The sequence below is a fragment of the Ornithorhynchus anatinus genome, chromosome 3 (assembly GCF_004115215.2).
Source record: "Ornithorhynchus anatinus isolate Pmale09 chromosome 3, mOrnAna1.pri.v4, whole genome shotgun sequence".
Lineage (NCBI taxonomy): Eukaryota > Metazoa > Chordata > Mammalia > Monotremata > Ornithorhynchidae > Ornithorhynchus > Ornithorhynchus anatinus.
In genome coordinates this window covers 28,969,913-28,994,839 of record NC_041730.1, presented here as the reverse complement: position 1 = coordinate 28,994,839, position 24,927 = coordinate 28,969,913, and the positions used below count along the sequence as shown (strand labels likewise).

The 24,927-nt window shown below is 39.6% G+C and overlaps 1 protein-coding gene across 5 annotated transcripts in view; it reads left to right on the top strand.

Annotated features, from left to right (window-relative positions):
• Window positions 1-24,927, top strand: part of IFTAP (intraflagellar transport associated protein) — a 62,290-nt gene that overhangs the window by 29,823 nt on the left and 7,540 nt on the right. For all 5 annotated transcript variants that reach the window (XM_039911429.1, XM_029060871.2, XM_039911431.1 and 2 more), the window contains 4 exons: window positions 8,315-8,472; window positions 9,522-9,593; window positions 12,979-13,045; window positions 20,549-20,685. In XM_039911429.1, the coding sequence (XP_039767363.1) occupies window positions 8,315-8,472; window positions 9,522-9,593; window positions 12,979-13,045; window positions 20,549-20,685 (434 nt within the window). The remainder of the gene's footprint in view (window positions 1-8,314; window positions 8,473-9,521; window positions 9,594-12,978; window positions 13,046-20,548; window positions 20,686-24,927) is intronic.

The following is a 24,927-nucleotide window of genomic DNA, read 5'->3' as shown; positions in this document are numbered from 1 at the left end:
AATCATTTATTTCCATTTCAAAATATGTCTATGAGGTTTCATTTATTTTATATTTTCCTCAATTCAATTGTAAGGGACTTGCATTCAGAATTACACAATTCCTCCAGATATGCTTTAAAAAACATAATCTGTCCTTCCATAATCTTTCCATCACCTATTTTTAATGATAGAAGACAATTTATTTTGGGTCTAAATATGCCTTTTGGAGCACATGCTTGTCTGGATTATTGACTTTGGAGAAATCACATCTCTAAACTTTCCCAAGGAGCAGAGAGAGGCTTTTTGCAACCTGAAGGATGAATTTGAAAGCGCTTAAGAAAAATACCACAGAGAATAGTACAAAGGCAACTGGGCCTCTTACCAGCTTCAAGGAATTTCAACAGAGCGGAAAAACAGCTTTCCCTTATAAAAACAAACAGAAAAATAATGCTTTCTGTGTATCCACTTTGTTATTGTTTTTTATAGATGGCTAGAAATACAATATCAGCCTTGACATTGTTTTGATGCTTTTGCAACTGGCAGATTGCCAGTGAGAGGAAGTTGGAAACTGACTGACCAGGTTGGTGCTTCCAGGTGGCACTCAAGCCATATTTTTGTGCTGTTGTTATTAGAATTATTTAATTCCCTACTGAATATTGAGTGGTGTTTTTAGTTCACAGTCCATTTGGCAATGTCTGTCTGCTTCCTTTTTTTTGTTAGCCACGTTAAAATAAAGACAGCTCTGGAAGCACTTTTGCAAATATGAGTTGAACAGTAAAAAGCACAGCTGAAAATATCACAGACAATCCTAGTAAATTCACTCCAACTTAAAAAAATAGGCCCATGGGATGGCAGCTAGCCTCAAGAGAAATTTGTAGAAGGTATCATACAAGTGGCCTTGCCAATAAAATCAGCTAGGCTGTTCAATAAAATTAATTACATTAATATGTCACTTTGGGAATTTGAGCAAAACTTAAAATAGGAGCAGTGCCATTTCAAAGCTTTCTATTGATGTATTTTGCAGTATTGCTGAAAAGAATCAAATGGTAGAAAACAGATTTGCATTTTTCTATTGAACACAAATCCATTGGCTATTTGAATGTAACCTCTTTATCATAATAAAGTCAAATATGAGGAACATTAAAGGGAAAGAGGCAGAGTAATTGACAAATATATAAGAAGCGTCTTAAAATACTTCAGCAACTTTAAACTATCCTTTCATTTTAGGGAAACATCTGCAAATTGTAATAAAACAATTTTCTTTGGCTTTATTTCTTATTTCATCATTCAACCACTGTGGTTAGGGAACAAATGAAATAAATTATGAAAGAGAAAACTGTTGGTTCAATAAGAGAAGAACATTTTTTCCATTTCAATTATCATAGGTTTTTGGGCCGACGGAGTCGCTCAATTCAGGATATTTTGGCATAAATTTTCAACCAAAAGTTGTTGTTTGAAATTCCCTGTATGTACACATCTATCATTATTCTGTTAGTGCTCACCTGTTCCCTAGGACTGCTGTAGGTTAATTGAAACAGGGAATAGGGCAACAAAAATATATTTTCAGTTTTTCCATACTTTCCATTATTGCATTTTTTTGTTGGCAGTAAATTTTTGATACATAGTACCTTATTAGACTTTAGACTTTTTGAATACCCTAGTTGCCAAAGTAAAATGCTAAATCGTAAAACTTTTAAATTAAAGCTGCCACATTAGCAGTGTATTGGTTTCTATGCTTGTCTTAAAACATTGGCGTTACTTCTCATCATAGTGAGCTATTTCCACTGCAGTTTTCAACCAGAACATCTCTGTAATATCGTTTTGAACCTTTTCAAGCCAATTGAATTTTTAAAAATTTGACAATTTACTCCTAAGAATCGATTTCTGTTGTTTTTAAATAACCCCATCTATTGTTTTCTCACCAACTCACATAATAAGACAAATGCCCTGTTTCTGTCCCTCAATTTACTCGTTCATGTGAGCATTATTTTTAATCTCAGCTCTAAAGCATTTTTTTTTTTTTGCCTCCTGGAAAAATAGAGGATTGCTCACTCAGGCAGGCGCCTGAGGTAGTAGAAGCATATGTTTGTTATGCAGCCAAATGGGCATGTATTCAAATCTGGATGGTTTTAGCAAAATTCTTCAACCTTTGAAGAATAATATTTCCTTTGAAATGTTCAGCTGAGCAAACGGGGTCACAAACAGGAAACTTTATTTTGGCAAAGCCCATATTCTTACTTGAGAAGCAAACTGCAGATATCTAGTATTTGGTTTTAAAGGCATTTGTCAATGAAATGTTATTATCTAGTTGACATAGATTCTGGTTAAATGACATGACTCAAAAGAGATTCAAAGATTCCCAATTGCAGTACTCTGTTCTTCTTCTTCTTATTATTAGTAGTAGTATCAGTCCTCCTCTAGACTGTAAGCTCACTAAGGCAAGGAATGTGTCCATCAATTCTGTTGTATTATAATCTCTCAAGCGCTTAGTAAAGTACTCTGCACATAGTAAGTCCTCCATAAATACCATTAATTGAATTATTTATTACTATTATATTTATCAAGTGCTTAGTATGTGTCATGCACTGTTCCAAGTGCTGGAGTAGAAACAAGTTAATCAGTTTGGACACAGTCCCTGACCCTCATGGGGCTCACAGTGTAAGGGGTGGTAGAACAGGCACTGAAACACCTTCCCTTCCCCTCAGCACTATGCTCATTTGCATATATTTTTATTACCTTATTTATTTATTAATGAGGTGTACATCACCTTACTTCTATTTACTGTGATTAAGTTGTCTTGTTTTTGTCCATCTGTCTCCCCCAGTTAAACTGTAAGCCCATCAATGGGCAGGGATTGTCTCTATCTGTTGCTGAATTGTACATTCCAAGCGCTTAGTGCAGTTCTCTGCACATAGTAAGCGCTCAATAAATGCTATGGAGTTAATTTTACTGAGGAGGAATCTGAGGTACAGAGAAGTTAAGTGACTTGCCCAAGTTCACACAGTAGGCAATTGGCAGAGCTGGGATTAGAACCTTGGTCCTCTGACTCATGCTCTTTCCACTAGGCTATTCTGCCCCTCTACTCTTGTGGCATTTTGTTCATTTCAAGTAGTCCATACTGTGTGGAGTCATACCGTGGCTTAGGGGAAAGAGCATGGACTTGGGAGCCAAAGGATGTGGGTTCTAATCCTGGCTCTGCCACTTGTCTGCTTTGTGACTTTGGGCAAGCCACTTAACTTCTCTGTGCCTCAGCTACCTCATTTGTAAAATGGGAATTAAGACTGTGAGCCCCATGTGGGACAACCTGATTATTTTGTATCTACCCCAGTGCTTACAGCAGTGCTTGACAAATAGTAAGCACTTAATAAATACCGTAATTATTATTATTATACATGTAACATATTCATTGATCTCTTTATAGTATTTTTTAGCTTAGACTATATTTGTTTAAAAAAATTGGGGATTTGGATTGGTGGGGGGAACTGTTATTTTCTGTTTCCTAGGCTACCAGAGATGCTCTGTATACACAGAGTAGAGTCTTGAGTGACTCTCTGGGGCTTCTCCATTTTACAGATCAGGGCAGCAAAGAACTGAAATCAGTTGAATTTGAATAAAGTTGGACCATCACCTTCATCTCCTCAGTTGTGCATTGCTGTAAGCATATGCTGCAAGAGGGAGGGATTAGAAAAAAAGTAAAGCCAAAACGAGGAGACATGTCAATCCTCATTGTCCTTCCCATGCTGACTGATGCTGAGGTTTCCCGGCATGCTGGGCAGGCCAACTGAGCAGCATGAGGATAAATAGCCCAACCATACTACCAAAATTTAAAACAGATGGAGATTTGTATAGGCAAATCTCTAATTTTGCCCTGCTGGTCAGGCTTGGTTTGAGAAGGATCTGAGTTGAGTTGGGCCCACAAAATTCACCCAAAGAAGATCTCCAAGGCAACTCTCTCTGGTGGGTTTAATTTGTTTTCCATTTATAGTCTGAGGCAGGTTCTACTTTGGTGCCTCTCATGGTGAATTGACATAGTACAAAATGCCATCATTCTATATACTTAGTAGATGAAGCAAAATAGCAGTTTTAATCTTGGCTCTAAAATAGTTTTCGAGACAAGATTTGCAGTGTGGATCAGTGGAAAGAGCCTGGTCTTGGGAGTCAGACGTCATGGGTTCTAATCCCGCCTCTGCCACTTGCCAGCTGTGCGACTCCGGGCAAGTCACTTCACTTCTCTGTGCCTCAGTTACCTCATCTGTAAAATGGGGATTAAACCTGTGAGTCCCACATGGGACAACCTGATCACCTTGTATCCTCCCAGCACTTAGAACAGTGCTTTGCACAGAGTAAGTGCTAAAGAAATACCACCTTTATTATTCTTCTTATTATTATGAGCAGAATGGCCTAGTGGAAAGAGCGTGGGCCTGGGAGTCAGAGGATCTTTGTTCTAATTCTGGCTCTGACGCTTATCTGCTGCATGACTTTAGGACAAGTCACTTAAATTCTCTATGCTGTAGTTACCTCATCTTTAAAACGGGGAATCCCTCTGATTACCTTATATCAGCAGCGTGGCTCAGCGGAAAGAGCACGGGCTTTGGAGTCATTGGTCATGGGTTCGAATCCCTGCTCTGCCACTTGTCAGCTATGTGACTGTGGGCAAGTCACTTAACTTCTCTGTGCCTCTGTTCCCTCATCTGTCAAATGGGCATTAAAACTGTGAGCCCCACGTGGGACAACCTGATCATCCTGTATCTCCCCCAGCGCTTAGAACAGTGCTCTGCACATAGTAAGCGCTTAACAAATACCAACATTGTTATATCTACCTCAGCGCTTAACACAGTTCCTGGGACAAAGTAAGCGCTTCAGAAATACCATCAAAAACATATACAAAAGGGTATTTTTCAATTATATTTGTTAAGCTTTTGTTATGTATCAGGAACTGTACTAAATGCTGTAGTAGATACAAGATAATCAGGTTGGACACAGTTCCTGTCCCACATGGAGCTCACAGCTTTAATCCCCATTTTACAAATGAGGTAACTGTGGCATCGAGGTCATTCAAAAGCAATTGCTGGTGCGGGGTTTAGAATCCAGGTCCTTTGACTCCCTGGTCTGTGCTCTTTCCACTAGGCCACACTGCTTCTTCAATTTATTACTTAAAGAGTTGCACAAGTAGCAAATTTGGATTATGAGGTAGTATAATATTAACATCTATTTCTATGACTAATAAAACCCTGCATTCATTTTGAGCATTTTAGTCTCAAAGTTTTAGACTCAGCTAAGAGCAATTAGAATGATTACCAGATGAGAGGAATTGACTCATAACGGAAATAAATAATTCATCCCCATCCCCTTTCCAACCCCCAGTATTCAAAGAAATAGGCAGTTGTAAGGTCCTTTGAGAATGCCCAAGCAGGAGTACAGCCAAGCTGCGATGAGGGACTAGATATATTTCCTTCAATCATAAGTCTGGCTGAAGGGCAGAAAATACTAGAAAGAATTGAGAATAATCAAATGCTACTTTCAGGTTGGACAGAGCCCAGGGATTTGAGGGAACTTTCCTAGACTGTTTTTTCTACGTCCACCCTCCCATGGTTGTAGCAGCCAGGTGAGGGACAAGGCTATAGGGCTTTGGCTATGACCAAATATCTGTAGATCCAATCAGCCACCAGGGTTTCCATTCCCAGGATGCAGAAACGCAGCATGGCATAGTGGATAGAGGCTGGGCCTGGGAGTCAGAAGGTCATGGGTTATAATCCTGGCTCTCCTGTCTGCTGTGTGACCTTGGACAAGTCACTTAATGTCTCTGTCCTTCAGTTACCTCATCTGTAAAATGGGGATTGAGACTATGAGCCCCACGAGGGAAAAGGGACTATGTCCAACCTGATTTGCCGCTATCCACCCCAGTGCTTAGTACAGTACCTGGAACGTAGTAATTGCTTAACAAATACCCTAATTATTATTATTATTACTGTGGGATGTGACCAGCCTGTGGTGACTCTTCGTGACTACTGATGTAGGTGCAAACTTCCCGAGGAGAGACCTTATGGAAACAAACCCATAGTTAGTGGAGGAAGAATAAAGTAAGAATTCTTAAATATCCAGAGAATAGAGGAGAAAAATGGTTGGGACATAGAGCAGTTTTCTTTAGAAACATGTTCTACTCTTGGGACTGCCAAAACTGACCTCTTCCTATGTCATCTAGGTATGAAGCCCTTCAGTTCCGTCATGCTCAAATTCATTTCCAACCTTCCAAAACTTTATGTGCTTCCACGCTTCTCACTGCAAATGACTAAGAGTAGAAATTTCAGAGTTCATCCTCCTCTTAACTGCCTGCTATTGTGTCCTGTATTTAGGGTCTTTGACACACCGTTTCGTCAGGGCTGTGCATTTGGGCCTTGGCAGGTTGAGAACTATGGCTGTGAATAATGAGTCAATTATCACCTAGCCAGGGGGAGAGCACAATTATTCCAGGCTGGCCAGAGGGAGATAATCCTTTCCTCCCCATGCCCTTTTCAAGCACAGATCATAAAACAGTTGGAATTCAGAACACTGAAAAGAGAATTTAGACCTAACATTTGTCTGCCGAATTTAGCTTCTTTGGGCTTATTCTGATTTATGATTGATTGGTTTTTAAATTGCTTATTTAATCCCAGCCACAGTGTCTGTGGGGGGAGGCCAGCTAACTGGGGTGCTTGTGATCAAGAAGCAGTGGAGTAAACTGTTTTGGCGGGACAAATCAAGGGTGAATATCAGAGTCCAGAAGGACTTAGCTCTAGGGTAAGTATGCGATGCTGAAATCAACCCCTGACTTTCAGAGTATTTAACCTTGTTACAGACAAAAATGCTTTATCTCTTGCTCCCTTTGAAGCAAATTTTATGCAGTTTCCTTGGATTACACAGAATCATCTCCTCATAATATTTTTTTTTTTCCTTCCAGACATAAATCCACTGTATTTTGCTACTGAGAACAGGTTTTTGAAATACCATGATGCTGAGTATTGTTTCGGAAGGGGCACCATCCTGTGTATTTAAATTAAGATGGCCCGTCATCCAGTTTTATATCAACAGTTTGATTTTCTAGAGCTGGTTTGTCCTCTGTCTAGCCAAGCCCTATTCTGCCATGGTTCTTGCTACTGACCAGATTTCACACTGACCTGGACAGGAATGCAAGGGTGTGAAGCATGAGGGGGAATTCAGGAGCTCCCTCTATTCCCCAAAGAAGTACCCTGAGATTACACAACATCAGCATGCTTCTGCAAAATGACACCCACACTGTCATCATGTAACGCTTATAAAATGTGGGATGTCATTTCCTTCCACTTGTTCAGTAAACAGGAGGGCTATCAGTGGCATCTAAAACTAGTCTGACTTTCTCATTCATTCAAAGTATTGGTATTCAAAAAGAATGAAGAAAACAACAAAAATATCACTACTATTTGGAAAATAATCGATACATGTTCATTACCTAATTCATCAAGGAATCAATAATTTCAAAGACTCCAACCTTTTCCTAGGTTTGATTTTGAATTTCAGTTACATTGGTGGTCCGGTCTTTACCCTTGTGTTCTGTTGGAAGGCTGCCTGCTCAGTATCAAACAGAAATTGAAATTCCATCGCTACACAATCATGGAACCTTTTAAAACCTTTAGAAAAACTTTTGTTTCATGTGTATTGAAGTTTTGACTCACAATTGTCCAAAGAAAAGCTCTTTCAGGTCTCAATAACCTACTTGCTCTCTGAAATGTTGCTGTTGGATTTATAAAGTGTATTATGTCTGACACTTATTTCAAAGCAAGAAACATTAGGGATCAGATGAAAGGGTGGGAAAAGATTCTGATAAAAAATAGAAACAGAAAGGAGAAGAACACTTATGTAGCAAACTCAGGTAGTCAGATGCTTTCCATATCTTTGCACAAAGCAATCTTCATCACTGGTTTAAGCCACCTTGAAGTCCAGGGTAAACCAACTATTTACTGCCAGGCCACAGTTTCTCCCACAGTTTCTTCTTTTTTGAGGGAAAAGCAGAATAAAATTCTATACAAGTACTCCTTCCTATCCGGCCAAAGCTTAAGAAAGAGTACTATAGTGCTAAGTGTAGTTTTCTTCAGACAAAGAAAGACTAGGTTCCACTCCATGATATTGTCTTCTGTAAAAAGGGGAGTAAATAAAATTTACTTTTGTCATAGCTATTTTTTAAAATTTGCTTGTAAGGTGCTTTAAGGTGGTTGTAAAAATGTCATTCTTCAAAGTGTTACTTACAAACATGTATGGGTGTATGTGTGTGATATGTGAATTATGCTGGGCAATGGACTAAATAGTATTTATCTTTATGTAGAGGATGCAGAGGCCAAAAGCAGAGGATCTCGACCACACTCTTCAGAAAATAAGCTTTCCTCAATTAAGTTTGTAAATAAACAGGATCTAAATGACCAGTGTATCAGAAGCAAAGATTCTTCACCCCATTCTGACTCACATTGTTCAGAAGAAGAACAGGTACTGTGCTTTCATAGAATAGAGGCAACCCCTTAATAGGTCCTACTTACCAATAATAAAACAGACAAATCCAAATTACAAAACCCCATGTTATATGTTTATGTAAGAAATGCCATCCTGGATCAGAACAGTAGTCCAATCCGCCCCATAATCTGTTTTCAGTATTGGCCTCAAAGAATACTCAGTGAAAGACCATGTGGTTGGTAGCTCCAGTAATGGCTAGTGATGCACCTCCTAACATCTCTAAATTTTCTCTCAACCATATTTTGGGGAACATAGTGATATTTTCTGTTGTGCATGTTTTTTGGCCACATATTTAATAAACCACCTGCTGGGTGTGCTATTTAAAATTACAATTTTTATAAATTGGAACTTGATGAGAAGCAGTGTGCCTTAGTGGAAAGAGCACGGGCTTGGGAGTCAGAGGATATGGGTTCTATTCCCACATCACTTCAAGTCACTTCACTTCTCTGTGCCTCAGTTCCTTCATCTGTAAAATGGGCATGAAGACTGTAAATCCTAGGTGGGACAACCGGATTGCCTTGTATCTATCCCTCTGCTTAGAACAGTGCTTGGCACGTAGTAAGCGCTTAACAAATGCCATCATTATTTTCATTATTATATCATGTACTCTTTTTTTTCGAGGGTGCAGGGTCATTGCAGATCCTTTGTTTGGTTGTGTCCCGAGTGACAGGGGAAGAGTGTCTGTTTATTAGCATTAAAGCCATGAATTGTATTCCCTCTAAGACCATAAAGTACTTGAAAAATATTGCCTTTCGTCTCTTTCTGAAGCATTTGGAAGACAAGTATTATTTCCATTTACATATGTTGTCACCAGTCCCACAGCAAGATAACAGTTGAGATTGAAGTGGAATCCTAGACCTTCTGAAACTTAGTAGAGCATGCTGCTTCTTCATGGTGCTGACCCAACCTTATATGCACAATTCCCCAGAACATGAAGAAGAGTTTCACCTGTAGCATAACTGCAGGCTCAAGTGCTGTGATTTGTTTGCTTTATTTCTCATCAATCAACCCTGATGTATTTTCAGGTAGTGATGGATGAAGGCCAGAGAGTTGGCAGCTCTGTCCAAGGTGTTCCAGATGGGAATAGACGGGTGAAGGTGAGAGGATTTATTTTTTTTTCCAAGTCTCTCTTCCCTTTCCCTTCCCTACTTCTTCTTTTCCTCTCCTTCCTCCCCTTCCTCTCTTACAGCCCTCCCTTTCCTATAATAAGTGCTGGATGAGAACTACATTGAATCTCTGGCCCTCAATAGGCTCACAATCCTAGAATAAGGGAGAATAAAGTGTTGACAGTTGGAACATAAGAGAAGCCTGAGGAAATCACACCATAAGAAAACAAAGACTACTATAAAAACAATGAATGAGTGAAAGAATTTTGTCTCTAAAATAAAGTTTCATTCATTCATTCATTCATTCAATTGTATTTATTGACAGTTTACTGTGTGCGGAGCACTGTACTAAGCCCTTGGAAAGTACAATACAGCAAATAAAGAGGGACAATATCTGCCCACAATGGGCTCACAGCCTAGAGGGTAGGAGACAGACATCAATACAAGTAAACAGGAATAAATAGAATTATAGATATATACATATATACTAAAGTGCTATGGGGTAGGGAGAAGGGGGAAGATCAAAGGGAGAGAGTCAGGGTGACGTGGAAGGAATGGGAGTTGAGGCTCCTCACTACTTGGGTAAGATTATTCAAATTCCAATGGTCACAACAGCCACAAACCCAGCCTTCCAACATTCTAAAAGTTTAGAGGTCAATGGTACAGCTTTAATCTCTTCTGGCTGCGTTGGTGTAAGACTGGTTGGTGAAGCCTTGGATGGCTTGGGGAGTGGGTAACTTCTGTTCAGGGAAGTGGGCCTCAATGTCAGAGGAGCAGCTGGAACCTAATGGAAAGAGCATTGGCCTGGGAGTCAGAGGACCAGGGTTCTAATTCTGCCTCCACCATGTGCCTGCTGTATGACCTTGGTCAAGTCACTTAACTTCTATGTGTCTCAGTCCCTCACCTGCAAAATGGGGATTCAGTTCCTTTTCTCCCTCCTACTTAGTCTGTGAACCACATGTGGGACCTGATTATCTTGTATCTACCTTAGCACTTAGTACAGCTTGCCACAAAGTAAGTCCTTAACAAATGCCACAATTCATTGCCACTTTAGACTCTTCCTGCCATGCTCAAGCAAGGGATGATGGGAGTTCTAAACAACAGGGCTCTCTCGCTTTCTATCTCATAAAGTTGCAGAATTCTTTCCTTAGGTGAAAAGCTTTGCTTCAAATTAAAGGCTTTTGAAATGTACTTCTGATTGACTTAGTTTTGCATCTTTCCTCTATACTTGTCCAGATTTCGAGCGGAAATGTATGTCCCCATTTCTCCCGGGAGGAAGAAGGGAGCAATGCAGTCAATTTTCAGACCTGCTTTTCTAAATAAGTATATTGAAATAAGTGAATATCTGTTTTGATTGCCAACAAATGAGTTAATTGAAAGTAAAAACACATATCAAAAACAAAACAAATCAACTGGGAGATCCCTCTAGTCTGTAAGCTCCTTGTAAACAGAGATCATGTTTACAGACTTTATTTTATTTTACTCTCCCCAGTGCTTAGTACAGCAGTCTACACATAGAAAGTGCTAAATAAATTCTACTGATTGATTGGCAAGTCCAGCATGTTTCAGGCTACTAGGGAAAACTTCATCATTTGGAAAAAAGGTAAAGAAAATGATGACCAATTTCATATTTAAGTTTTTATAGTTTTTTAAAGACATTTTTTGTCTTTGGGATTTTGCCCTTTTTTATGGCATTTATTAGGTACTTACTATGTTCCAGGCATTTTACTAAGCACTGGGGGAGATTCAGGTTAATCAGATTGGACACAGTCCAAATCCCAAATGGGTTTCACAGCTGTAATCCTCATTTTACAGATGAGGTAACTTAGGCACAAAGAAGTTAAGTGGTGCATCCAAGGTCACAGAGCAGACAAGTGGTGAAGTTGGGATTAGAACTCAGGTCTTCTGACTCCCAGACCCATGATCTTTCCATTAGGCTATGTCACTTCTTATGATACCTTTGCTGAAATATGTTTTAACCATACAAATATTGAAACTGCTTTATTATTCACACTCTGTACTATTCACTCGATAAGAATTAAGGTGGGTCTGAAATATCTCCTATTTTGTATCCTATAATGCCGTGCATTTTGTTGGTGTGCAAAGAGAAGGAATATTCAGTCTGGAATTCTATTTTCCCTATGAAATGCTATTATTATGCCTTTAAAGTTCATTAATTCTGGGTTTCAACTTAATACATTTTAAGGTTTTGTATGAGAAAGGCTACACTTAGGTTTTGCTGTTCTTTTCCTCTCCAGTGATGTCCTTAGTCCAGATGATTATTATTTGAATGCATCTATCTCAACTGTCTATTTTACATTCCAGGCATTGGCTCCTCCAAGTGATTGTAAGAAAACACTGTGGTGTAATAAACACCAGCTGGAGCTGCTAATGGGACTATCAGCCCTCAGAATTACAGGACAAATAACTGAAAGCTGTTATATAGAGAATAGCAAATTCAGTATGGTGACACCAAACTTGAAGTAGAAAATGGAAATGTTTCCCTTACAAGGAAGTAACACTTTTTAAATTCAGAGTTTCCTGGACTTTTATTTGAATAGGATGGTTGGCAAAATTCACACCATTCCCAAAAACCAAAGCATATTCCTGTCATTCATTTATGTCTCAATTTCCTTAACTGTAAAATGGAGATTAGATTCCTATTCTCCTTCCTACTTAGACCGTGAGCCCCAGGTAGGACAGGGACTATGTCCAACCTCATTGACTTATATCTACCCTGTAGCTCAGAACTATACTTGACACATAATAATTTCTTAAATATTATAATAATAATAATAGTAATAATTTGGAGAAGTTGCTACTACAGGTGAGGTCCTATTACGGAGGAACCCAGGAAAAGGCACCAAGAAGAATAAATGCCCATTCACTGGTTTTCTTTACTCCAGCAGATAGTGAGGAAAATAATTTAACTAATGATTTGGGTATTGTTAGCTGAATTTGTTGAAGTTTCGAAGTGCTTTCCACCTTCATTTACAATAGACCACGACTGTCCCCAGCTTCAAAGCCGGACTAAAATAATATCTCTTCCAATTGGCCTTCCCTGACTATGCCCTTATTTTCCCTATTCCCTCTCCCTTCTGCATCATCTATGCACTTTGATCTGTACCCTTTAAGCACTTGATATTAACCCCTATGGCACTTATGAACATATCTGTAAATTATTTTAATATCTGTCTTCTCCTCCTGATTTTAAGTCCTTTTGGATGGGGAACATGTCTACCCGGTCTGCTGTATCATGTTCTCCCAAGGGCTTAGTATAATGTTCTGTACCTAGTAAGCACTCAATAAATAGGATTGGTTGACCGATTGATTTTTGGCTCAATTTGTCCCTAAAAATATTTTAACCCTCTTCCAGGTAGACAATTACCTTGATTTAGAAGACTTTGACACTGATGAAGAAGACGGCTCTGAAATGAGCACAGGTATGCTTTTCTTCTGATTTCTTTTTTAGAACTCTTCTAAATATCTTTTAAAAGTCTTTGGTCCCAAGAACCATCTATTTCAACCACCACCATGTATTCAGTGGGTCTGGAAATACTGTAAAAAGGGTCTATATCCTGTGAAAAAGCTTATTTTTTTAGGTTTTTCTGAGACTAGGCTCTAAGAGAGAGAAAGGGGTTTGGGAGGGAAGAGAGACCATTGTCCACAGAACTTGTTTTTTAAATGAAGCATAGTGCACATCAAATAACAAGGATGTCGGTTGTGTTTCTTCCACTAGGTTCAGGTCAGTGCAAAGCAGGGCAGCCCTCCTGCTTTAAGTCAAAATTATTCCAGGGGATATGCTCCAGAACTAGCCATGTTCCCCTGGAGCAGGGAGCCACATTGGAACTAGATTGTCCAGTCATAATGGTTATACTACAGGTAGTTGGTTTTCACCTAGTCTGTCCCCTGTCTGGTATTCATAGTGCCCAGGATGCCTTTATTTTTTAAATAAGTCTTAAGGGTTTATAATGTGCAAGGAAATTTACTAAGCGCTAGGCCAGGTTGGACAGAGTCCCTGCCCAACATTCATTCATTCAGTCATATTTACTTAGTGCTTATTGTCTGCAGAGAACTCTACTAAGTGCTTGGGAAAGTACAATGCAACAATTCCCTGCCCACCATGAGATGTGGGGCTCACAGTCTTAATCCCTATTTTACAGAAGAGGTAACAGGCACAGAGAAGTGATGTGACTTGCCCAAGGTCACACAGCAGACAAGTGGCAGAGTTAGGATTAGAATCCATGTCCTTCGGACTCCCAGGCCTGTGCTCTATCCACTGAAGCACACTGCTTCTCCACATGTGATGGGAGGTACCTCAGGTGAAACCAGGGATTCAGTTTCTAACACTTATTGAAGGCCCATCATCATTACATCTTATGTAATGACTTTGACTTAAAGAAAACAATCTGAGATCTTCAGAGACTGGTAGTAATTAACTTCCTTGATAGCACCCAAACAGTAGGTCACCTGTCACAAAGGTAAAGAACTGCCAACTTGGGTTTCTGTGTCAGAAGTGACTCCATGAAGTACATCACAATTTTTTACAGGTACCTATCTGGTCAAGTCAACTCAGTTTGTGATAAAATGAGATACTATCCTCTGGGGTTAGGGTCTATAGACAGTATATTTATTTTATGAAATGAATCTTTTGAAGGGCATGAGAATGCATATATCAGCAAAGGGGCACTTGAATTTCTCATTTCCTGCTCATAATGAGAACATCAATTTTAGCATGGACTCTGTCGAGAAAGGTGTGACTGCATTATCTGCTTTTAGATTATATCACTTAATATCCAAATATATTTTCATTATTCTCTCCCTGTTTCCTTAAAACTGCTAAAAGAGTTGTGTTTTCTCTCACTACCAGATCTATTTCTTTACTCAACTTTTGATCTCTCTTAAAGGAATCTCAATACTATGGTTCTTCTTGGAATCAGATAATGGCCACTGCTGCAATTGTGTCCAAAACCCATTGAGAATGAATTGTCTCAGCTGACTTGAATGAATGTTGAGACTATCCATCATGAAAAAAACTTAGAAAAACCCTATTTAAAAGCAAACCAGACTTTGAAGAACTTCATGTTTCTCTTTTTTCATGGTTATAGAAAATATCACCAAGGCTTCACATTTTTCCCACTGCAAAATCTAGGTCACTTGGAAAGAAAAAAAATAAGTAGCAAGGTGAATTAAGTTTTAGCCTAATTTGTAATACATTTCAGGAGTTTGAGCAGAAGGCAAATATTTATATTAGATGGGAGATGTGACATTTTAAATAGGCAATGTGCTTGTATAATTTTGGCAGCTGTAAGGTTTACTGATTAGATTCTGTTGTTGTTTAAGCTGCAGCTTTGCCTGGGGGAACAAAGAAGAGAATGGCATATTGTTTTTCTACTATTTGCATACCTTTCCCACATTCATGACTATTTTCTGAAAATCAGAAGCATGGTTACTGCTTAGTGTGTGTTTCATCGTTCCTAGTTGCTCAGATGGAGGAAGAGCAAAGACGATACCAAAAGCATCATGCTTAGGGCAGTCATATTGGGCAGTCAATCTCTGGATCCATTTCTGAATACAGAACCCCCTGGTGAGAGAGTTCAGCATCCTACATTTATTTTGTTCTGGGTGTAACTAACTCTATTTCCCCCTTTGGATGGAAGACAGGTAATTAACCTTACTGTCAAGAAAGAATGTCCATCCCCAGGACAAGCCAGCTCCTATGATATAGGGCCAGGAACAGGTGTTCGTGCTGAACTGATGCTACGTGGGGGAGGAATATCTTGTAATCCCATCTTTGTTTTTGTTTTCCCTGGGTTGGTCCAGTCTGTCCTCTGGCCAGGAAGAATTGGATGATCCTCGTCTATTTGAGGCTCTGTTCTCAAAACTAAACCAGCTTGCATAAATCAGTTGGCCATCGGGTATAGCAAGTTGTGGATGCTTCTGCTAGATTGGGGTGGGCAGGCGGCCTGGATTCAGAGTTTCACATGGTGCGGATTTGGCACAGGGCACTGCAGCTAGCTAGATAGTCAATCTCTTTTAATGTTGCCAGCTGTCCCAACTGCCGCTTGGCTGCCCACTTTCTTGTCTTCAGTGTAGATCCGAGGCAGTACCAGCAAGGGGATGGCCATTTCATTTTTATCGCTCATTAATTTTCATCTTTAACTGTAAATGGCTTAAGGCGGTGGTACCAATGATCTGGAATTCTCTTGGGTCAAGGGTTGGCATCCCAATCCAGGCATTTGTGTGTTTGATGCATTTATATGTCACCCTTTTAGGACTGCTGAAAAAATCAATGAACTTACTACTCAATGTCTCTCTATTTCAAAGTGCATGATAAAAAATCCTTTCCTTCTAATCGACTCTGTGAAGACCTTGGAGAGTGAAAACTGATATTCTTTGTATGTTGAAGAAACAAACAAGTAAACACAATGTTGTTATTCTTGGAATGTAAACATCTCATGCTTCAAATTGTCAATTACAGAAGTTCTAAGCTGTCATCTTTTGTTACTTCTGACAATAGAGGAGTGCTCCAAGCTATATTTTGGAGATGAAGAAATGGGTCCAGAGAGATCTGGGGTCATTTGGGCAGAGAATCAACAATTTGAAGCAAATACTTCAACTGAAAAATCAGTTTTAGCAACTTTAAACAAGTTCCTAAAGTCCCTTTTGTGGTCCTCTGCGATTGTAGGCATAAGCAGAAAATGTGTCTAATAACCCTGTTATAGTGTACTCTTCCAAGCACTGGGCTCTGTACACAGTAAATGCCCAATAAATATGATTGATTGATTGATGAGGGAGAAATAGCCAGAAGTGGGTGAATACCTGCTGGGCCTATAAAGATTAGTGGTGAAGACTGCCAAATGATCACCTAGAGAGACTTGTGGGAAGCCAGACTCAGTAGGAATCCTGCAAATAACTGGCTCATTTGGACAGTGAAGACCCAAAGGGCTAATGAATTTTCTACCTTGACAGGCTCCTGCTGGTCTATGATAATAATAATTATGGCATTTATTAAGAGCTTGACACGTCATATAGCACCAATAGTATATTGTGGTGGCTTTGGTGGTGAAATTTTTGCCTGTACTTTGCAGTATGAGACACCTCTGCCTGCCTATTGGTTGTTGAACCCTCTGTCCCAGTGGGAACAGAACTGAAAGGGACAGTCAATCAATCAGTGGAATTTATTGAGTACTTACTCTGTAGAGAGCACTCTACTAAGTGCTTGTACTCTAGAACAGAGTTGGCAGACATGTTCCCTGCCCTCATTGAACTTCCAGTCTGGAGAGAGACAAGAGACAAGATATTGTGAGTGGTGCTCCACAAACAACTAGAACTAAAATAGAATGGTCTGTGGAGGTTCCTGATCGCCTCTTGTGCCTGGACAGTCTCATCCACCGTTTACGATAGGGGGGCTCCTACCTCTTTAGCCCGAGAGAATAACTGGTTATCATTCCACTCAGAAAAATCCTTCCCCTCTGCTTGAAGAGAGTTGTTAAATCAGTATTACAAGATATTTGATTGAGAACCCAAGTCGACTTCCATTCCAAACCTTATCCTACGTGGTTATGTATCAACTGCCTCTATATAGTCCATGTGTGGTGCTTGTTTTCTTAGTTTACATCTTATTTTTATTTGTTTTTATGTTGTAAGAGACACACATGCACTATGGTGTGAAAGTTCTCAAAGTACCACCTATGATTTGTGCTGAAAGGTTATATAAGCAGTGTGGCTCAATGGAAGGAGGCCGGGCTTGGGAGTCAGAGGTCATGGGTTTGAATCCCCATTCCACCGCTTGCCAGCTGAGTGACTTTGGGCAGGTCACTTAACTTCTCTGTGCCTCAGTTACCTCATCTGTAAAATGGGGATTAAGAATGTGAGCCCCACGGACAACCTGATCACCTTGTATCCCCCCTAGCGCTTAGAAAAGTGCTTTGCACATAGTAAGCGCTTAACAAATACCACTATTATTATATAAGTTTCATTGTACATTCCAAGCACTTAGAATAGTGCTCTGCACACAGTAAGTGCTCAATAAATACGATTGAATGAATGAATTAATTTAAGGAAAATCCACAGAAGGAAAAGGGGTTCATTGAAGAGCCCCTTTTAAGTATTTTCACCCTTTTTTCCAAGCAGCCTAGCACCAATGCACTGTTGAACAGACATTCTGTTTCCAACAGTAGTCAGAGTGAAGGATGGGAAGAGAGAATAAAGTGGCATTGCTGACCCCAGAACCCCTTATTTCTCCCCCTACTTTGAGTAAACTGCAGTCTAGCTTGTGTAAAAAACAAAACAGATCCAAAGGTCATTTTGGCTTGTTGGGGGAAAGAGAAAAAATGCCATTGAGTTTATTTGGGCTTGCTTGGGAGTCCAGAATTAAAAAGTGAAATAATTATGGTATTTTTAAACTGCTTACTATGAGTCAAGCACTGTTCTAAGCTCTGGGGTTGAACATGATAATCAGGGGGGACACAGTCCCTATCCCATACAGGGCCCGTTGTTGGGTAGGGATTGTCTCTATTTGTTGCTGAATTGCACTTTCCAAGTGTTTAGTACAGTGGTCTGCACACAGTAAGCACTCAATACATATGATTGAATGAATGAATGAAGGTATTGAATTCCCATTTTACAGATGAGGTAACTGAGGCACAGAGAAGTTAAGTGACTTGCCCAAGGTCACACAGCAGTCATGTGGTGGAGCTGGGATTAGAACATCCAGCATCCTCTCCTTGAAGACCAGGCCAACTGTAAGATTAGAACTCCCTGGCCTGTGCACTTTCCACTAGGTCCTGCTGCTTTGTGTAAATGAAACCACTGTAAGGTTGCATATGGCAAATTTAAAACCATAGAGATGCATCTAGACTATCCATAAAGATGTTTGCTTTTAAAAAAAGAAATGGTAAGACCCAAATGGAAAGTCAAGAGGCTTTTAAAACTCCCCACAAGCGTGCATTTTTCCCTCAGGAGCAAATTCCCCACAAAACTTACCTAGTTTGTGGGTAATCTCCAGTTTTGCAGAAAATCCTCCTGTCGTTGAAAACAAATAGAAGAGGTGAAGTGATATAATAGAGGGATTACTGCATGAATTCTCTTCTCAAGATTCAACATTGTCACTGAAAATGGTCCCTTGGTATAGTCTGGGAGGAAGAACTGATTATGGTTTTCCATTTGAGGCAATGTTATCAGTTGTATTTATTGAGCACTTATTTTGGGCAGAGCACTACTAAGTGCTTGGTAGAGAATAATATACCAGAGTTAGTAGACATGCCCTTTAGACTATAAGCTCATGATGGGCATGGAACATGTCTACTCACTCTATTATACTATCCAAAGCATTTAATATAGTACTCTGCACACAGTAAGTACTCAATAAATACAATTGATTCCCTGCCTACAAGGAACATGTTGTCAGAGAGACTAAGGGTGGGAGTAGACTTTATTAAAACTCTAAGATAGCCTGAAAATTTATCTTCTTGCTTTCTCAACTTGCAGGCCTTTTGCTAAATGTGCAATTCCTCACCAGTAGCTCCCCCTAACTTTTGGGCTTCCACAGGGGAATCGGTTCTCAGCTACCACTTATTTGAAATAAAACTAGCACCCTCTGTCCCTGCGATCTCTAAATGCTTGAGAGATTGACTTGGCCTGACTAGTTCTACTGGGCTGTTGAAACTATGCCCTTAGTCTTGAGTTGCTGTGATGGTTGAAATCAGCTGCCTGTTTTTTTCTTGATGCCTTGTTTGCTAATAAGCAAGTTGAGTAAAAAGTGTTCATGTTATGAAAAGCTGCTTTGTTGGTTGGTGAACTCACTTTTAAAAAATGTCTAAAGATAAAAGAAGTACCTGGGTCCCTAATCTTCCTTGCTGTGCTATGCTTGCTGTATATTTGCCAGTCTTGTAATGACATCATTTGAAAAAGCAAACTCCATAGTGTTGAGTGAGGTGCATTCCAAAGAACTTTGTTTTCTGATATCAATACCCACTCAATTAACTTCCTCTATATGCTGCCATTGGCAACAGCCAAGGCACTCCTGTTGTTAATTAATCACCTCCACTGAGAACTTAATTAGAAGCTTAATTAGGATCATCATCTACTAGCACGGCAACTTCTTCCCAGCCAGCTGCAAGTACTGGATAGGTCAGACTAGAACTGCTGCTTCCGTGGAAGCGAAGAACATCATGCTTTTCATTTTTCACAATGTGACTTGTGAACCATGTAGCGATGTAGGACTCACCTGTCTTTTGGACAGTATGTAATGTTAGTAATATCAAACTAGAGTGCAGTGTTGGAAGACGTTAATCTTAAAGTCATCGAAGAAAAGCTGAATGATTCATGCATCAGCTTACAGGCATTCCTTCCCATTGAAAGCTATTCCTACTCAAGGGCCTGAGATCTCAATATATTTTACACTTTGCTGATGGAGAGACTGAGGCTTAGGAAGATTAAAAAAAAATCGAAGCCATTGAAGAGTACTAAACAATTAAACATGACTTCAGACAGTACTCCTGTCTTCTCTATTGACCTCTTCTGAGCACTAGAACAGTCCTCCTCTCATTGAGAGATTCGGTCTTCCTATCATTTTCTCTGTCTTCCCATCATTGACTCCTTGAATCATTCTGTCCACGTGCAAGTAGCCTTTAAAGATATAAATGAACTTTTTATGGTTTTTACTATTCTCATTTTACAGAATGTTTTCTTGAATGCATTTGAGCAGTCTTCTGAACCAAATGCAACTATATAACCTAAAATAAAAGTAAATGCACCATGCCTCCTATCCTTCGCAAATGAAGGTCTTTTGAGTTTGTTTCTTCAATGCCACCAAAAAGAGAATATGTTGAGTGAAATGCTGAGGTAGTCCACCTAAACAGATTTGCTTTTTTGGTGTGAATTCCTGATGTGAAACTGTTTAGAAGATGAAAACATAAAGAGGAATCTTTTGTATTTAACAGAGCCGCAGCTGCTTCCAGGAGAAGTAGAGCAGGACATAATCTCTGTTCCAGGCTTTGTGCCTTCCTCTCACCGGCATCCTCTCCTTGATGTGAAGACCAGGCCAACTGTAAGGCAATCAAACAAGCAAATGGAAGAGGTACTCTGTGGGAAATTGAATTACGCTGCTTTTATTTCTTAATGGTATTTGTTATAAGCTTACTATGTGTCAAGCACTGCTCGAAGCACTGGGGTAGATATGAGTTAATCAGATTGGACACAACCCACATGGAGCACACAGTCTTAGTCCTCATTTTACAGGTGAGCTAACTGAGGCACTGAGAAGTGAAGTGATTTGTCCAAGGTAACCCAGCAGGACAAGGTCACATGGTGGCAGAGCCAGGACTAGAACTCAGGTCCTTTTGACTCCCAGGCCCAGGGTCTATCCACTAGGCAACACTATTTCTCTGTACAGAAATAGTGGAAGAATTTTGGAGGTTGTCTTGGTTTCTTAGTTTGATTTTTTTTTTAATCTAAGGGAGGCTAATGGTGTCACACTTTATTTTTGCAGTTTTATAAGGATTTAGCATTTTAAAGTTTTGTAAGCAGTCCTTCTGACTGCCATTCATCAAGCACTTGTCATATCCCTCCATCAGCCTCCTCACTGTCCCTCCTGTCTCTCCCAACTCCAATTCATACAGAATTTTTCTACAGAAGTTCAACCCACATTTCCCCACTCATCAAGAACCTACTGTGGTTGCCAAACCACCTCTGCATGGAAAAGAAACTCCTTACTATTTGGCATAGGTGACTCAGTCACCTTTCCCCCTTCCATCTTACTTTACTAATTTCCTACTACAGCCCATTTCACACATTTCATTCATCTAATGCCAATATACTCACTGTCTATCTGTCTCCTGTCTGTCTTGCCTCTGGCCACTTGTCCATGTCCTCCCTATGGTCTGGAATTCCCTCTCCCTTCATAAATAATAGACCACCACTCTCCCCACTTTCAGAGCCTTATAAAAACTGCATCTCCTTTCAAGTGGCCTTGTCCAATTCAGGTCTCATTTCCCTTACTCACTCTCCCTTCTGCATCACCTTTGCACTTGGATCTGTACTCTTTAAACACCACTTTTTAAAAATGATATTTTGCGCTTACTATTTGCTAATCAATCATTTGTATTTGAGTGCTTACTGTGTGCAGAACACAGTACTAAGTGCTTGAGAAAATAGCGCATTGTGGGCAAGTAATGTGTTTATTGTTATATCGTACTCTCCCAAGCGCCTAGTATAGTGCTCGGCACACTGTAAGCACTCAATAAATATGATTGAATGAATGAGTGAATATAATATAACAGAGTTGGTAGATACGTTCCTGCCCACAAGAAGTTTACAGCCTAGAGGGGGAATTTTCAGACTTGTTTGAATTATCTCAGCCATAATCTCAGCTTGTCAGTCCTGGGCTAAATTTCATCACAGTAGTATTTATTATTTATGTGTTAGGTATTGTTCTAAGCACTTGGGTAGATAAGAGCTAATTATATTGGACACAGTCCATGTCTCACCTGGTGCTTACAGTCTTAATCCCCATTTTACAGATGAGATAACTGAGACACAGAGAAGTTAAAAGATTTGCCCAAGGTCAGATAGCAGACAACTGGCAGAGCTGAGATTTGAATGCAGGTCCTTTGACTGCCAGGCCTCTGCTCTTTCTAGTAGGCCATGCTGCTTCCACTTGATATTCACGTCATCCTCAGCTCCACAGCACTTATGTACATATCTTTAATTTACTCATTTCTTTCACCCCCTGTTTCTGGTAAGCAGAGAACTTGTCTGCCAACTTTGTTATATTGTACTCTCCTGAGCATTTAGTACCATGGTCTGCACACAGAATGTGCTCAATAAATACCATGGATTGATTGATTGATTTTTTTAAGCACTTAGAGCATTTTTGGAATCTCATAGAAATTACTTTTCACTTCATCCACATGCACCTTGCTGAAATTCAGTCTTGTCTGGGGATTGGCTAATAGGACAAACAATTTTCTCATCTCCCTTTAATTTTAGCAAAATACATGTTGTTTCTTTTTGTTTTTTGCAGTTGCAACTAACTTTTACTTTTGCAGACTTGTAGATTATTTGTCTGATGACATTTTCCAAGACTGCCCAAATATCCTGAGAACAGAATTGGGCCCTGTGATGAGCTATTTAATTTCCTGTTGTTGGGACAGCATCTAGACCTTTACTGCCCTTCTTATTTTGGTAGGAGGAAGAAAAGACACCCATTTCCAATGATCAGTAGGTGAATGATTCCTTAATTTGTTTTTTCCTTTACAAAAACAAACAAAAAAACCCTAAAAAACAAATTCCCCAAAGTGAATCTTTATCACCTCGGGCATTTTATCCTTTAGAAGTTAATCGGTCCAGGTGCAATTAGGTTGTAGCACATTTTTAAGCATCCTTCTTTCTTCTCTGTCTCCCAGTCCTCCTTTACCTCCCCCACCTTTCCAAGTAATAAAGTCTACAAGTAGGTGTGAAGAGCTTGCATTATGAAAGCTCAGTCTTTCAATCAGAAGCAATCAATAAATGCTTTAATTTAAAATGGCCCCTTTCTGTCAGACCTTGTGTCCTCTTCAAATCACAAAGGCAAACTAGAATGCTTAGAGGCTTATTTTTAAGTCCTTAAGCTATTTGACAAATCAAAGGATAGGGATGACAGCTTTAAGAATGGACTTTTTATTACAAAATTCCACCCATTCCCTTAATTGGAGAAAGTTGTCACTTTAAAGTTACTAGTAGTATAGACTCCCTTTCATAGTTAACTTTCCATTTGTCTTCAACTATGATTATAAAGAATATAGCTAGTCATCCCCTTGGGGTCTGGGCAGAAATGAAAATGATTTTTCTAAACACTTAAATCTGTAAAATGCCAGTTAACTTCTGTTTATTTGTAGTTTGGTTTCATGAAATAAATATATATTCTAGAAAATGTGGAGGGATTGTATGATAGGATTGAATTTATAGTAATAATAAATAATAATGTCGGTATTTGTCAAGCGCTTACTATGTGCAGAGCACTGTTCTAAGCGCTGGGGTAGATACAGGGTAATCAGGTTGTCCCACGGGAGGCTCACAGTTAATCCCCATTTTCCAGATGAGGGAACTGAGGCACAGAGAAGTTAAGTGACTTACCCACAGTCACACAGCTGAAAAGTGGCAGAGCTGGAATTCGAACCCATGACCTCTGACTCCCAAGCCCGGGCTCCTTCCACTGAGCCATGCTGCTTCTCTTCCAGCACTTGAGTCAACAAATAGTTCGGCCATTGAATAGCCTGAATCTCTGTAGAACAGTTTCAGAAGAGCAGTATTCATGGACAGGACTTGGTTAGATTTTTTAATACTGAACACTGGGCAGACAACATTTCCTTGGTATTTAGGGCACACTTGTGAAAATCATTAGACTGCAAAAGAGTATTCACCCCCCTCACCCAAAGTTGACATGATCTCTGACCTCATTTTCTAGTGCAGCCTTTGTCAGTCACCTGGGAATCTGACCCTACATCCAATGCTTAACTGTGCTCAGAAACCCCTGCCAGAACAGATTTCCATAAAAAGCAAATAAAGGATAGGAGAGGCAACTAAAATTGCTTAGCTGATTCTTCTTCTAGGCCCATTCTGAGTTCTTTTAGGCCTTGGGCAGATGGTGCGAAGTTTGTTTTCATTACTGGAAGAACAGAACAGTGGGAAATATTTAAGATTTAAAGGTGAAAATATAATCCCCCATCTTCCATGCCTCCCATTAGAGTTGATTGTGTTTTCTCATTTTTAAGTATTCAGTTTTAAATTAGTCAATTGTATTTACTGAGTGTGTACTATGTGCAGAGCACTGTACTAAGTGCTTGGGAGAGAACAATACAACAGGATTAGCAGACATGTTCCCTGCCACTGGGATTATGTTTTTTGAGGAATCCCGCATTATAGAAAATTCATGCTATACTATGACCTCTACCACCACATGCTTGTATGTGGCTTTGACTTCTGCCACCACATGCATGTATGTAACTCTTCTCACATGTAATAGTATTAGTTATATTGAGCATCTACTTGCTAAAGTGCATGGTACTAGGGGCTTGGGAAATATAGAGTAAGCAATTGACCTACACCCTGTCCCCAAGGAGCTCTCTCTCTCTCTCTCTAGCTTCATCTCTCTCTCTCTCTCTCTCTTTCTAATGGAAGAGACAGACATAAATATTTTTATGACTAGAATAGTCAAAATAACTGCACATATAAGTATACAACTGAATAAGAATATACACTATAGTGCTGAGGATAAGAATATATAAATTCATAAGTGCCAGAGCTGAGTGATGAGTTATATGTCTTAGGGTAGGGTGAAATT